Genomic DNA, 14,633 nt, shown 5'->3' on the forward strand with positions numbered 1-14,633 from the left:
ATTATATTTATGGCACTGTGCAAATTAAGACACTAATCCTGGGAAAAGAACCCTGAAAAAGGAGCCCTGTACCCATGCAAAGCCCACACACAGTTCTCTTTGGAAGATCAGTACTTCAAAAAAGCTCAATGGAAGCAAATTATTTGAGGAAATTGCAGCCTTAACTTTGGTTCTTTTCAGTGCATGCTGCACAGCCCTTCTTTTATATTTAAGCACAACCTTTATCTGGAGAAGAAGAGCAGAGTGCAGTGAAGGAGTTATGCAGGCAACTTATCTAAAGACAAAACTCAAATTGTTAGTTGAATATGCTCCTTGACATGGAGAACAGTCTTGCACTTGCTTGAAAGATGATCCCTTGTGCCATGTGCCACTTGAAGCAAGACTCTCAGACTTGCAGTGATCCCAATTAGCATAATGATAGAAACTACAAGTACCATCTCATGCCATTCGAAGGGTGATAACATTCAATTCAAAACACACGTATTTGGGAATACAAAATGCATTATTCTAAATGGAGAAAATAAGACCAGGTAACATTATGTTAAGACAAACCAAAAGCTGGGAGGGGGGAAAAGTAATTTTCACTTTAAACACAACTAAACCAGACACAGGGAATCATCTCCCCAGCATATCTCCCTGCCAATGCAGGATTTAGCTTCCTGTAGTAATTTGTCTTGTTCAGTTTTAATTGTCTCTAGGGCCCAAAACAAAGCTTACAGAAGTCAAAAGAAAGAGTCCATTGAGGGGTATTTCTAAAAGTTCTCATTGAGGAATTGTTCTGTCGCATTATATATCTCTCTGTCAAGATGTTTTTCCCAATATTCAACCCATATTTCTTATTTAAATTTCATCTAGTTGTACGCAATTTGCCTTGTACTATTTGTGAACTTCCAGATACACAGTAATTTCTATATTGGATCAGACCAATGGCCCACCTGCTCCAGTTCGGTCTCTGACAGTGACCAGCATCAAATTCTTTAGAGAAAGGAGCAAGAAACTCCATAGTAGGCAATTATGTAATAACCTGGCATAGTGGAAATTTCTTCCTCACCCCAGTTACTGATTTGATTACACCCTGAAGGATGAGGGTTTAATATCCCTTATGAAAATAGATCAAAAGGTATCAATTTTTTGCTCATCACTGCATTGCCTTGTTTGTCAATCTTTCTGTTAATCATGTGTCAAAAAAAAAAAAAGTGAAATTCCAGGCTCAGTCACACCTACGCTGTATTGTGTTGCCTCTATATAAGCAGTTCAAAATTGCCTTGTTCTTTTTGTCAAATTTTAGACTACCAACTCTTAGGGCAGGAACAATGTTTTCTTATGTCTGTACAGCACATTGAGATGCTACTGGAAACACGATAACTATTACCATCTTCCATATAACACTGTGCACTTCTCTCAGAGTAACTGCTTTCCTGCTTCTTCCCTCTCCCATAGATCTGGATTTTAGATGATTTTTCCAGATGATAGGTTGCATTATTCCATGTTAGGTCTCATTTTTATTACTTGTTGTCTATATTTCTCATTTGTTTAGGGCTATTTGTTTCATTTCTCTGTTCTCAAGCATATTTGCAATGCCTCCCACTTTAGTGCCACCTGAAAATGCTATTAATATACACAAATCCTGGCACCGCTCAGATTCTCTGCCTTCTTGCACCACCTTCTCTAACCACATTCTGGTCAGACCCTGCTTCTGAGGACTCACGGAGGCGCCTCTTCTTGATTTGTAGCCTAACATCAGGGTCTTATTTCTGTGTTCCAATCCTGGTTTGGGCGCTGATAAGCTGTGGGACATAAAGCGAAGCAGTTGCTCGCTCGCTCTCTGTAGCTTAGCACCTAACTTGTCATGCAGAAGCACTGAACATGATCAGGTAATATTTGTACAGCAATTTGATAACACAAAGTGCAAATATTACTATTAATGTGAGAAAAAAAATCAACTGATGTTCCAGAACCTCGCTCCCAACTTGTCCTCACTAATGCAGAAATTGCTTTCCTGTGCCTCACAGGAAAGGAGGTGGAAGTGGGGAAGCATTGAGGGTGAGATTTTTCTAGAAGTGCTCAACGTTAGCCTGACTTTTCTCCCATTGAAGTCAATGAGAGTTCTTCTTTGATTTCAGTGGAAGCACATATTGAGATGCACGTTGAGAGAGGTCTGTCATAACTAACTTAGCTTTCAGCCACTGCTGTGACAGTCAGTCAGGGCACATGCTTTCTGCAGTAAACATTCTTGTGAAAATATGTAGTAGACACATGCAGATGACTTGTGTTAATACAAAGACATCTCAACATTCCCCCTTCATCCCTACAGAGTAAATAACTTACCCAAACTATTTATCTCCAAAGATATTCTTTTTTTTTATTGGAGTATCAACAAGGATTACTTTTAACAATGCAACATATGTATTGTACTTTTGCAAATAGCCTTTGGAGTGAAGACTGGTATAAAAAGAAGGGGAAAGCAGCTGTTTTATTTTCATCTGCAGAATATACCAGCTGCTTAACTAGGAAGCCTATTTTGGCTACATTTTCCTGGATACAATTGGGAGATCATCAGACTTAGCCCATAGAAGGTATTCCTTTGCTGCAGGGTGGACTGCATTTTTGGCATGAAGCAGCACTGTGCATACTTTGAGAAAGGGTAAAGATTCTGAAAGAGATTTTGATTTTTTTCTACTGGTAACTCAGATTCTGACTCCAATTCATATCCCAGGTTTTTTTTTAAGAGCTGTGTAGGATGTGAACAAATAGGATTTGTGTGACTAAATGCCAAGCAACTCTAAGATGCAGATAATTGTGTCCTATGTTTCAATATCCTCATTAAAATGGATTTCTCATCTCATTAATAAGATTTTTATTTCAGTTTTTACTCTGCTTTTATTTACTTTCTGTAAAAGTGCAAAGCAAAGTCATTAGCTGTAGATCAGCAGTTTTATCTTCACAGAAGGTATAATCCTGAACACATTACTTCAAGTGCAAGGAAAGATGGCAATAAGATGAATGCTTATTTGATTTTCATGTGACTAAATCAAGAGATAAACATGGTTTACGGGAAAATAACTTGGCACTGTCCAATACTTCTAGAACTGTGCATTCCCAGTATTTCAGGAGATACAGATTTTCAGAAAGGGTTTCATCACACTACAGGCAAATACACATATGTAGCTACATGCTAGAAACTTGCTCCACTTCTAGTGAATTGTGTGTATCCCACTGAAGAACACTAAGCAAGTATAATAAAAGTGATGTTTATATTTGCCACTGATATAGTATATTGTGGAAAACACTATTCAATATTGTTTTATATCTACATTTAGCATGAAGATGAAAAAGAAATGGAGCATAAGGATGTAGAGCAAAGGAGAGGTATTTTAACTAAGTACTGGTTATTCTTATGAGAGTCTTTTCATCATTCCTGTTTCCAATTTACTTAGCTTTCTTCAAAAACTAAGAGAGGTAAAACAGTGATGGTAAATTTTATGCCAGTATTTCATAGTGAGCACAGACTCCAATACCATATCACATCTCTAAAAGGAACCTGTATGAAATCAAAGTGTCAATTTCATAGGATCAGAGAGTCTGATTTATTTGTTCTCTTCCCTCTTTGGACCCTAGGAAAGTTCATGAAGTAAGGGTTTTAGTCATTTGGGTTATCCATCAGAATACTGTAAACAAAACTAAAAACAAATGTTTTGCAAATTTTACAACCTAACCATCCATAACATCCACTTAGACAAACTGTACAAGTTTCATGTTTCCTTTAGATTTTGCTGAACCCCAAGGAATCAATGTACAATCTTTTTTAAGGATGTAGGGAAGTGAATTACCACCAAATCAGGAAACATTGTTTTGGAGATAAAGAAAATTTATTGTTCCAAAGTATGGAAATTAGGAAGTATTTTCATCAACATCACACTTCATTAAAACCCAACTAGTGTGAATGCACAGAACTGGGTAACTCTTTCCTCATTAGTTTCAAAGCTATAGTAACACGCCCCCGGACACACGGCTTAGAAAATTAAAGATAGCCTCTGCATAAAGGACAGGCAGAGAACAGCATCACTGAGGTATGAGTCCATTTCTTTCAGGCAAATTACTGCATAGATATCTAGGCTTAAGATCTGACATTACTCTGAATAGCCTTTATAGTAGCTTATGATAACAACAAAAATACATTGTATTTGAAACCGAAAGCAGCATATTACACATGCACTGGTAGAAAACATCACCGGTGTACAATTGCTGATGTTGAAAATACTGTACACAACTTGGATGTTCATTAAAAAGCATACGAATCAGAGTCAGATCTCTCTTCTGTGAAAAAAGTCTACATGGGCTTATTCATAAAAACGGAATCATCAGCATTCAGCTGTTGTTGGTATAACATGAACATACAGAGTCTTCGTATTCAGGGTCTTCATGGAGGTGTCCTTTGTAATCTCTGAACAAAAGGCAAGAGAAAAGATGGAACAGAATTAGCAATCTCTATACAACAGAACATTGTCAACACTCTTATTTCCATATTCTGAAATAATAATCCAGTTCTCTTTATCTCAGCCAAAATGATGCTTGGACAGAAAATTCTCAGCTGAAATCAGATCCTGTCAATGATAATTCAATGAAGTCAAAGGAGAGATGAGCATACATTAAGCTTGCCACTCATCAAAATTTCCAAGGTACTAGTATGGTTTCAACAAAGCTAACATGCAGTTTAAGATTGAAGGACACAAACGTCCCAAAATATGTTCTGGGACAAAGCCCTCAGCAGTTTCAAGTATTCATAGTGTTACGTGGATCATGATGACGATGGCGACGGGAAGACCATGTTACATTGCAACAATATAGAGTCAGGAGTCCACTATGAAAAAGTTAACAGTACAACATGATGAAATTGTAGGATTCCTTAAATGACACAAAAGTCCCCATTTTCTATTTCTTCTTAATCTCTCATTACTTATGTGCTAGAACTGTGTAGCTCAAAAGCTTGTCTCTTTTACCAACAGAAGTTGGGCCAGTAAAAGATATTACCTCATCAACCATGACTCTCAGACTTTGGTACACGAATACTTTTCTCTTCATCTTATCTTTTTGCAGCATTAAAGATTCTGAACTGTGCTGGTTGTGGCATTCAGTTGAAGAACAAGAAATCCTGACTCCCAACTCCATAGATACTAATGTAAACAGAGGTGGTTAGCATACTGGGCTAATATTCCTGATAGAAAATCACCTCTCCTGCTAGAGCTGGTCACTAAATGTCTTCCAAATAAAATTATTTGAGCAGCATAAAGTGTTCAAGGATATTTGGGAAGTTTTCAATAGACAAAATACTCTGACAATTGTTTACATTCATTCCTCCATATGGCTGCCTGCTCCAAGCAGCTTTAGCTGAGCTCAGTGCTACTAAGAACACAACATTCAGAGAAAGAGAACAGGGGTGGGAGAAAACTAGGTGGAAAAAAAAATCTGTAGTCAGAGTGAAAGTGAGTTGTACTGAGCACATGTAAATGTTTATTTTAGTCTCCTTCCATTAAATAATACATGCTACATACAAAGAGTTTAACAAATAATAGAAGAGTCAGTTATAAATACATGTGGTGAAGTATACCTAAATAAGCCATATGCTACTGGTACACTGTCTTCCATTTCCTTTTGTAAGATGAAGTGAAAACAAAAGCAGCACAGAACAAAGAATGAAAAAGTCATTTTATCTAACTCTCTGCACTTGAGACGTGGATTAGTGTGCCCAAAACTAAGAGCAAAAACAAAGTCTCATTGAAGTCTGATGGATTAATTTCTTCTGTACCACCTTTATCCAAGGATCAAGGCAATTTACAAATTAAAGCTTCAGTCCTAAATCAAGCATTTGCTAACATGCAGGTGTGATGTTACTGACACAAACTGGGACCGTACAGAACATTGTTGCAACCAAGGTCCTGTAGTGGCACCAAATCTTGTATAAAGGAGGTCAAATAAGGTGTCTAAGACAAGGTTATCATTTGCTGGTTATGATTATGCTATCTGTATGCATGTATAATTTTTGTACATAAAGTTATAAGTATTGGTTGTATACTGTCTGTATTTCAAAAACTTGTGCGATGCTTCTGGGTGACACCCCAGACAATTTGGGAAGTGACAGGGTCGGGCCAGATGGCTACAGGAGAGTAACAGAAGGCAGATATATTAGCCCCAGGTTAAGTAGGTTCCTTTTCCCTGGGTAAGGTAACAGGGAAGGTTCCAGAACAATCAGGAACCTTCTGGAGACAATTAAGACAGACAGACTGATTAGAACACCTACAGCCAATCAAGAAGCTCTTAGAATCAATTAAGACAGGCTAACCAGGGCACCTGGGTTTAAAAAGGAGCTCACTTCAGTTTGTGGTGCGCGTGTAAGGAGCTGGGAGCAAGGGGCACTAGGAACTGAGAGTGAGAACGCATACTGTTGGAGGACTGAGGAGTACAAGCATCATCAGACACCAGGAGAAAGGTCCTATGGTGAGGATAAAGAAGGTGTTGGGAGGTGGCCATGGGGAAGTAGCCCAGGGAGTTGTAGCTGTCACACAGCTGTTCCAGGAGGCACTCTAAACAGCTGCATTCCACAGGGCCCTGTGCTGGAACCCGGAGTAGAGGGCGGGCCCGGGTTCCCCCCAAACCTCCCAACTCCTGGTCAGACACAGGAGGAGTTGACCTAGACTGTGGGTTCATGAAAACGGCCAAACTGAGGGCCATTGTGAAGCTCCAAGGTGAGCAAATCCGCCAATAAGCACAAGACTCACCAAGGTAGAGGAGGAACTTTGCCACAGGGGTCAGAACTGCATAGTCTGCTTGATGGCCCATTAAGGACCATCCATAGGCACCAAATTCTGGCACCAGTGGGTGCTCAACCCCCCTCATCCCTGCCCTGACTCCACCCCTACCCCGCCCCACCCCCATTCCAACCACTTCCTCAAAGTCCCCGCCCCAACTCCACCCCCTCCCTGCCCCATTGGACTCCCTCCCCAAATCCCCGCCTCAGCCGTGCCTCTTCCCCACCTCCTTCCCTGAGCATGCTGCATTCCCACTCCTCCCCCCTCCCTCCCACAGCTTGTTACACCGTGAAACAGCTGTTTTGCACCAGCAAGCGCTGGGAGGAGAAGCGTGGACCCGGTGCACTCAGGGGAGGAGGCAGAGGTGAGGGGAGGTGAGCTGGGACAGGGTGCTTGGCTGCCAGTGGGTGCAGAGTACACACCAATTTTTCCCCGTGGGTGCTCCAGCCCTGGAGCACCCATGGAGTTGGCACCTATGGGACCATCAGCTATACAACTGACCCATTGAAAGAAGGCAGATACACGTAACTCAGCAAGGTATGCAAGGACATGCCTATGGACAGAACGCTAAAGTTTTTCCATGCCATGTGCTGGGTAGCTTGTTTTTGGAACAAAGGAAGCACAGGTCACATCGCAAGAGACTATAAAAGGTAGCTGCATCTCCTCCATCTTGTCTACAATCCTGCTTCTTACCTCTGGAGGAACTTTGCTACACTGAAGCTCTGAACAAAGGACTGAATGACTCATCCAAGCTGTGGATGTACTCCAGAGGCTTGATGTGAACCTTCAGTTTATTCCATCACTGCTACAAGTCTGAACCAAGAACTTTGCCATTACTGTATGTAATTGATTCCATTTAACCAATTTTAGCTCTCACCTATATTTCTTTCTTTTTATGAATAAACCTTTAGATTTAAGATTCTAAAGGATTGGCAACAGCATGATTTGTGGGTAAGATCTGACTTGTATATTGACCTGGGTCTGGGGCTTGGTCCTTTGGGATTGGGAGAAACCCTTTTTCTTTTACTGGCGTATTGGTTTTCATAACCATTCGTCCTCTCAAGGAGCAGTGCTGGCGGTGATACAAGGGAACTGGAGTATCTGAGGGAATTGCTTGTATGATTTCTGGTTAACCAGTGCAGTAAAACTGAAGTCTTCTCTGTTTGGCTGGTTTGGTGTGTCTTAATAATAAAGGACACCCAGCTTTGGGCTGTGACTGCCCTGCTCTAAGCACTTTGTCCTGAATTGATACTTTCAGTCGTGTTCCGTTAGAGCCCGCTTCGTTACAGCAGGACCGTTGTTACTCTGTGGAGTTCTATAAAGTTCATAGAATCATAGACTTTAAGGTCAGAAGGGACATTATGATCGTCTAGTCTGACCTCGCACAACGCAGGCCATAGAATCTCACCCACCCACTCCTGTAACAAATCCCTAACCTACGTCTGAGCTACTGAAGTCCTCAAATTGTGGTTTAAAGACTTCAAGGTGCAGAGAATCCTCCAGCAAGCGATGCGTGCCCCACACTGCAGAGGAAGGCGAAAAACCCCCAGGGCTTCTGCCAATCTGCCCTGGAGGAAAATTCCTTCCCGACCCCAAATATGGCGATCAGCTAAACTCTGAGCATGTGGGCAAGACTCACCAGCCAGACACCCAGGAAAGAATTCTCTGTAGTAACTCCGATCCCACCCCATCCAACATCCCATCACAGGCCATTGGGCATATTTACGTATTCAGTGGAACTCTGCACAGGCAGGGGGCCTCCCTTGCAGAAGCATATAGGGAATGTATTACAGCAGTAAAGTGAGGCCACATCCAGAGTCAAATGCACAATAACAATTCTCCTCAGCACAGGAGACAGCAGAGCTAAACAGCTTTCAATTCTGGAACATTAGAAGGAATGCCCACATTAAAATCTGCAGCAATTTAAGAATATAATATACACTTAATATAAATTATATGCAACAACTGTGCAAAACTACAGTGATGAAACCAGCTTTATTCATATTCTGTATTTTATACATGTTCAAGATTCGCTGTCCTGCTACCTGGATGAACATCAGTTTCTCTCAGTATCACAGGTACACCCATCTGACTATTCAGTGGCTATTTTTACCTGTTTGAAAAAGAATCTGAGACAGTTCTGATGTGAAAAAATAATATTGAGCCACCTGATTCAGATTACTGAATACATATGTACATCCCATATGTATCTTCTGCAGCAGTACTCTCACACCGTTTTCATGAAGCATGGCATTACATGATGGCATGCCTGGAGAGTTAACATTTTGCAAGTTTTTAGGACCAATTAAAAATGGTGTCAAAAAATATTAGTGCAGGGATGGTCCCCATTACAAAAGCTGACTGAAAACCACCAAACTTTTGCACTAGGTTGGTGGTTTCCATGAAAAACTAAGTGCACCAAATGAAATTAAGTGCCCTATTATGTACTCCCGGACCATGACTCCATAGCCAAATCAGAGCTGAGTTTTACACTTAAGGCAGGGATTATAGTAACAATTGCTAAAATAGATTAGTGTAACTGTCTTGTTAAATATAATAATGTATTCCACACTGGACTAGATTGGTAATTTAAATCTGCTTTCCAAAACAATGTACATGGAGTTCTAAGGATTATTTGGTGGCTGATGTTCTGCAGATAGAGGACATGTTTAAAAATTCCACGGTAAGAAGTGCTAGTTATCAGAGAGCAATAGGAGGAAATAGGTCACCAACAGAAGTGATGCACCTGTGGAGAATAACTGCCTGGAAAAGGATGTAAATTAGTCTTAAAATCTATTTAGAGACTACAGTTAGTATTTACAGGAGCATAAAGCAATCCTGTTTCATAGATGTAGCAGAGATATTTGACAGGCTTGGCAATGTTCGTGAAACATCTGGCAAGATCTTCTACCATTCTGCTATCTAAAAGAGCTATCCTTAGGTCAGGTAATGCGACTGCTAACTCCAACCCTCCCCTACATGTGGGCCATAGCATGCCACCACAGTGGAAGAGCAGCTCAGTTTTACCTATTGGGGTCCTCCTTTTCCAGCCTTTAAACATAGTCTATATAACAAACATACCAGTGACTGCATCGCATAGGATTGTCCAAGTAGTAGTAATGACAAATGCATATGCTGAAACAGACAAGTGGATATCAGGGTCCTGCCAACAGTGTTACACGGCATAGTAGAATCCACGTAAAAACATGTGAATGAACAGGAAATATTTTAAAATCTTTGAGTACATTTAATGGTCATATAAGTAATGGATTAACAACAATGGCTGGAGCTAGGCATTGTGCAGTGTTGTGATGGAGACAACTCTGCCACTGTGTCACAATACTGTCCTTCAATACTCTTACAATTCTAGCCTTCTGCTTGCCCCCAAGAGCCAAGCAAAGAACTGTACAGAGGCTTTGTAATGTGTGCAAATGGAGACTTGAATATATTTTAGTCTGTAACGTTAACAAAGTTCCACTCTGAAAAGTGATTCTGAAAGTGGCATTGTGGGGTTTTCGGTTTGTCTCTTTCACTTGGTCTACATCAAATGCGCTTCTTTTACAACTAAAATTTACTTTTTCTTAGATAACTGCCCAGGATCTGAAAGTCAAACTGGATTCTTTCCTTCTCATGCATCACCATCAGTAATACAGGTGCCACAGGTCAAATTAGACGCACACCTGCACTGAGTAACTATTAACCTTCGAGGGGTTTTTGTCAATACAATTAGCCTTCAAATTGGGTTGTACCAGAGCAGCTAATACAGATTCTGTTTTACCAGTGGTGACACACAGGAAGAAAAGAACCACGCTCAACACTCGGAGCCCAGGGTGACTCTGCAGGGCTGTCATTTAAAAAGTGTTTTATTTGTAAATTGAGCCAGTTTTGTATGGAATTAACAAGACAAAACATGGACCTTCATGAGGCTGTTTTTACAGTCTCTTTTCAGAGCAAATTACAAAAGATATAGGATCAGGGCATTAATTCATTTCAGCAATTAACATTTCTTTCCCTCAATAGCTCCCTTACACCCCCTCCCCACCAAAAAAAAAAAAGATTCTCTCATTAACAAAATAATTTAAAAGAATTATTCGGAAGCAGAGTAAAGCCAAATTCACTGCTGAGTTACTCAAATTGTGAACCTGGTCCCAAAGTTTTTTAAAAATTATTTTTAAACATCATTGACTATATAATACCAGCTTGAGATGGGTTTATTATCAGATACACTGTAACCTAACTATATGCATAACCTCATTAAGAAAGCGTAAAAAGCTTCCCCTTTATTATTGTAAGATAGTTTTAATTTGGAATATGAAATAAAAATACACTAGATAAGGCTTGTGTTCTAAACCAAGCATATTTAAATTAGGATTTACTGTAACTGTTAACATTTAACTGTATATGGTAATCTTTTCCTAGCTCTGTTGAAATTCTAAGGTCTCAGATACTTTGCCCAGCAGTGTAAACTGACAGCCTTATTTAGGCAAAACTTACCATTATAACATTTATTTCTGAGAGTTTTCCAGGAGTTCCACAAAGAAAAAATTATAAGAGATAAAGGAAGTGAGAGCATGCAGTTTGACACAAAAATATTTAAAAAAAAAGTTTTTCAAGCCTTTCAAAACTCAGTTCAGCCTATAAAAAACATTCCAACACCTGGCACCAGCAGTTTTACAATTCCAGCTGATATTTTATCAAGTTCTTTAACTATCTACCAATGAGTAAAATTATTATTTTGTATTAGAAGTAGCCCTAAAGAGTTAATAAAAAAAATTAGACTCTCCAATACTATGAAATATCAGAGCTGCTGACTGCCATTTCAAAGCTTTAAACATTTTCTGGAACTGTGGCTATAATGATAGATAGATAAAAAGATGATTTAAAAAAATAAGTAAAATTGCAGAAATATGCATTGCCATTAGTTGTACAAAATGATTTACAGAAGCCCCAAAATATAATTTACTCCAAAATAATTATTTTCTCTGAAAACATTTGCTCGATATTGATCTTGGCTCTTTGTGGCAGATAATTTAATGTAATGATGTCATAAAAAAGAATTAGAGTAATATAACTCAATTTGTGTATTTATACTATAAAAAGTGTTGCCAAATCACTTCCTATATTACATCATATTAATAGGGAAAAGGAAAGTGAGAACTTGAATTGAGACAATAGAATTGTAACCATTACACACATACTGTGTTAGCTACACAAATCAGCCTGTTAACCAACTGAAAGTACTATGCTTCTTGGGGCTCAGGTATGATTTAGAGAATATTCCAATCAGGGCTTTTAGCCTTTAAAGAAGAGTATTTACAGAAACCGCACATTTTAAATTTACATGTTATGTACAAATTATGGTTTAATCCACAGATGGATGGTATGACTTTCCTTAACTCAATTTATACTTTATTTAACCTTAAGAGTAAATCTACCCATTTTCATTTGTGTAGGAATTATGCTTAAAAATGTAAGAGCTAAAAAAAAGTTATTCCTCATTTTTTCCCCTCTAATACTGGATAACTGCTGCAGCCGCACAGGAGCTAGCAAACAGAGCTGTAAACAGGGGAGTTTGAGTGGCAGTTCTGTCGGAGGAGAAGGTATTTGTGTTTGGTTTTGTATTGGTAGTATTTGTATGTGTAGAGGCTTGTAGGGGCTTTGTGCTGGGAGAGAAGCTGAGCCCTGACTCGGGGGCGGGGCTTCTCTGACTAGGGGTCCTAAAAGGTAGCAGCCAATCAGGCAGCGGCACAGACAGCTGCAGCGGCACAGGAGCTAGTGAACAGAGCTGTAAACAGGGGAGTTTGAGTGGGAGTTTGAAAGGGGAGTTTGTCTTGTGGTGCTTGTTTTTTGCTGTGGGTGGTGGTGTTTTAGTGTGGTTTGTGTTTCCCAGATTAACAGGATTGAGGTGGGAAGGCTATGACAGATACAGAGGCAGCAGTGGGAGTGACCCATGTAGGGGAAGACACAATGAAGATGACTGGATGTGGAAGCTGTGGTATGTACATGATCCTGGAGGGGGCACCTGGTAAGAGTTGTGTCTGTATGAAGTGCCGTCTGATAGAGCTGATGGAGGAAAAGATCCGAGGTTTGGAGATGCAGGTGGAAAGTCTGGTAGAGTTTAGGAAGGGGTTTGAGCAGATTATGGAGCAAAGACATGAGGTATCTGAAGGGAAAAGCTCAGACTTGCAGATGGAAGCAGGACTGGGCAATTCTGAGGGGAGACTGGGTGAGGAAAGTTGTCAGTGGAAGCATGTGACTAAAAGAACCAGGCAGAGGAAAAGACGGGCTAGTGAAGGAGAAACAGAGCCTAAGACTAGGTTTGCAGAGTTGGAAAATGAAGAAGGGGCTCAGCAGGTAGTCACTGAAGGTGGAAGGGCAAGGAAGAAGAGAAGAGCGGCTAGCCCTATAGGAAAAGGGGAAGAGTTAATGGAGATTACACCAAATATGAGCCCCAGGAGGATACAGGATGGGTTAAAGAGGATTACAAGGGAGAATAGGAATGGAAAGAACTTGCAGCCCGAGGGAACAGGGGATAGACTGGAGAATAGCACCGTCACTAGGAAAAGGCAGGTCTATGTGATTGGGGACTCTTTACTGAAGAATAATAGATAGGCCTGTAACCAGAGCTGATCCAGAGAATAGGAGGGTGTGCTGTCTTCAAGGTGCTAAGATATGGGATGTAGACCTGAGGTTGAAAAGGATTCTAAAGGGAGCAGGAAAGAATCCCCTAATTATCCTTCATGTGGGAACAAATGATACGGCTAGATTCTCGCTGGAAAGTATTAAGGGAGACTATGCTAGGCTGGGGAAGACGCTTAAGGAAATTGAGGCTCAGGTGATCTTTAGTGGGATTCTGCCTGTTCCTAGAGAAGGGCAGCAAAGGTGTGACAAGATTATGATTATCAACAGACTGCTTAGGCAGTGGTGCTATAAGGAGCGCCTTGGGATGTATGGCCACTGGGAGGCATTCATGGATAGAGGACAGTTTTCTCGGGATGGACTTCATCTGAGTAGGGAAGGAAATAGACTTCTAGGATGGAGGCTGGCACAACTGATTAAGAGAGCTTTAAACTAGGAATTTGGGGGAGATGGTTGGGAGATATCCAGGTAATCTCCACGCCAGAATTTAGCATTGAGAGGAAAGAAAATGAAGTAAGAGTGGATACAGCCGTGGGTAGGAGGAAGGGCAGTGTAGATACAAGTCTAATAGGGTATACTGGTAGTAAAATGACCGTGCCTAATAGGGTACAGAAAGTGAGTGAGGCCAAACAGCAAAAATTAAGATGTTTGTACACCAATGCGAGGAGCCTAGGTAACAAAATGGAGGAACTAGAGCTACTGGTGCAGGAAGTGAAACCAGATATTATAGGGATAAAAGAAACATGGTGGAATAGTAGTCATGACTGGACTACAGGTATTGAAGGGTATGTGCTGTTTAGGAAAGACTGAAATAAAGGTAAAGGTGGTGGAGTAGCACTGATATGATGAGATAGAATGTAAAGAAATAAGAAGCGATGAAATGGATATGACCGAGTCTGTCTGGGCAAAAATTAAATTGGTAAAGAAAACTATTAGAGCCTCCCCTGGGATAGTGCTTGGGGTGTGCTATAGACCGCCGGGACCTAATCTGGATATGGATAGAGCCCTTTTTAATGTTTTTAATGAAGTAAATACTAATGGAAACTGCGTGATCATGGGAGACTTTAACTTCCCAGATATAGACTGGAGGACGAGTGCTAGTAATAATAATAGGGCTCAGATTTTCCTAGATGCGATAGCTGATGGATTCCTTCAGCAAGTAGTTGCTGAACCAACTAGAGGGGATGC

General features: G+C 40.4%; 1 protein-coding gene across 1 annotated transcript in view; it reads right to left on the reverse strand.

The window, feature by feature from the left end:
* Positions 1-3,847: 3,847 nt before the first annotated feature.
* The window catches only part of IARS1 (isoleucyl-tRNA synthetase 1), a 191,187-nt gene continuing 180,401 nt past the window's right edge, over positions 3,848-14,633 (reverse strand). The window contains exon 36 of the mRNA XM_048856251.2: positions 3,848-4,444. Coding sequence (XP_048712208.1) covers positions 4,362-4,444 — 83 coding nt within the window. The 3' untranslated portion in view covers positions 3,848-4,361. The remainder of the gene's footprint in view (positions 4,445-14,633) is intronic.

The sequence above is a fragment of the Caretta caretta genome, chromosome 7, assembly GCF_965140235.1.
Source record: "Caretta caretta isolate rCarCar2 chromosome 7, rCarCar1.hap1, whole genome shotgun sequence".
In the NCBI taxonomy this organism is placed as follows: Eukaryota; Metazoa; Chordata; order Testudines; family Cheloniidae; genus Caretta; species Caretta caretta.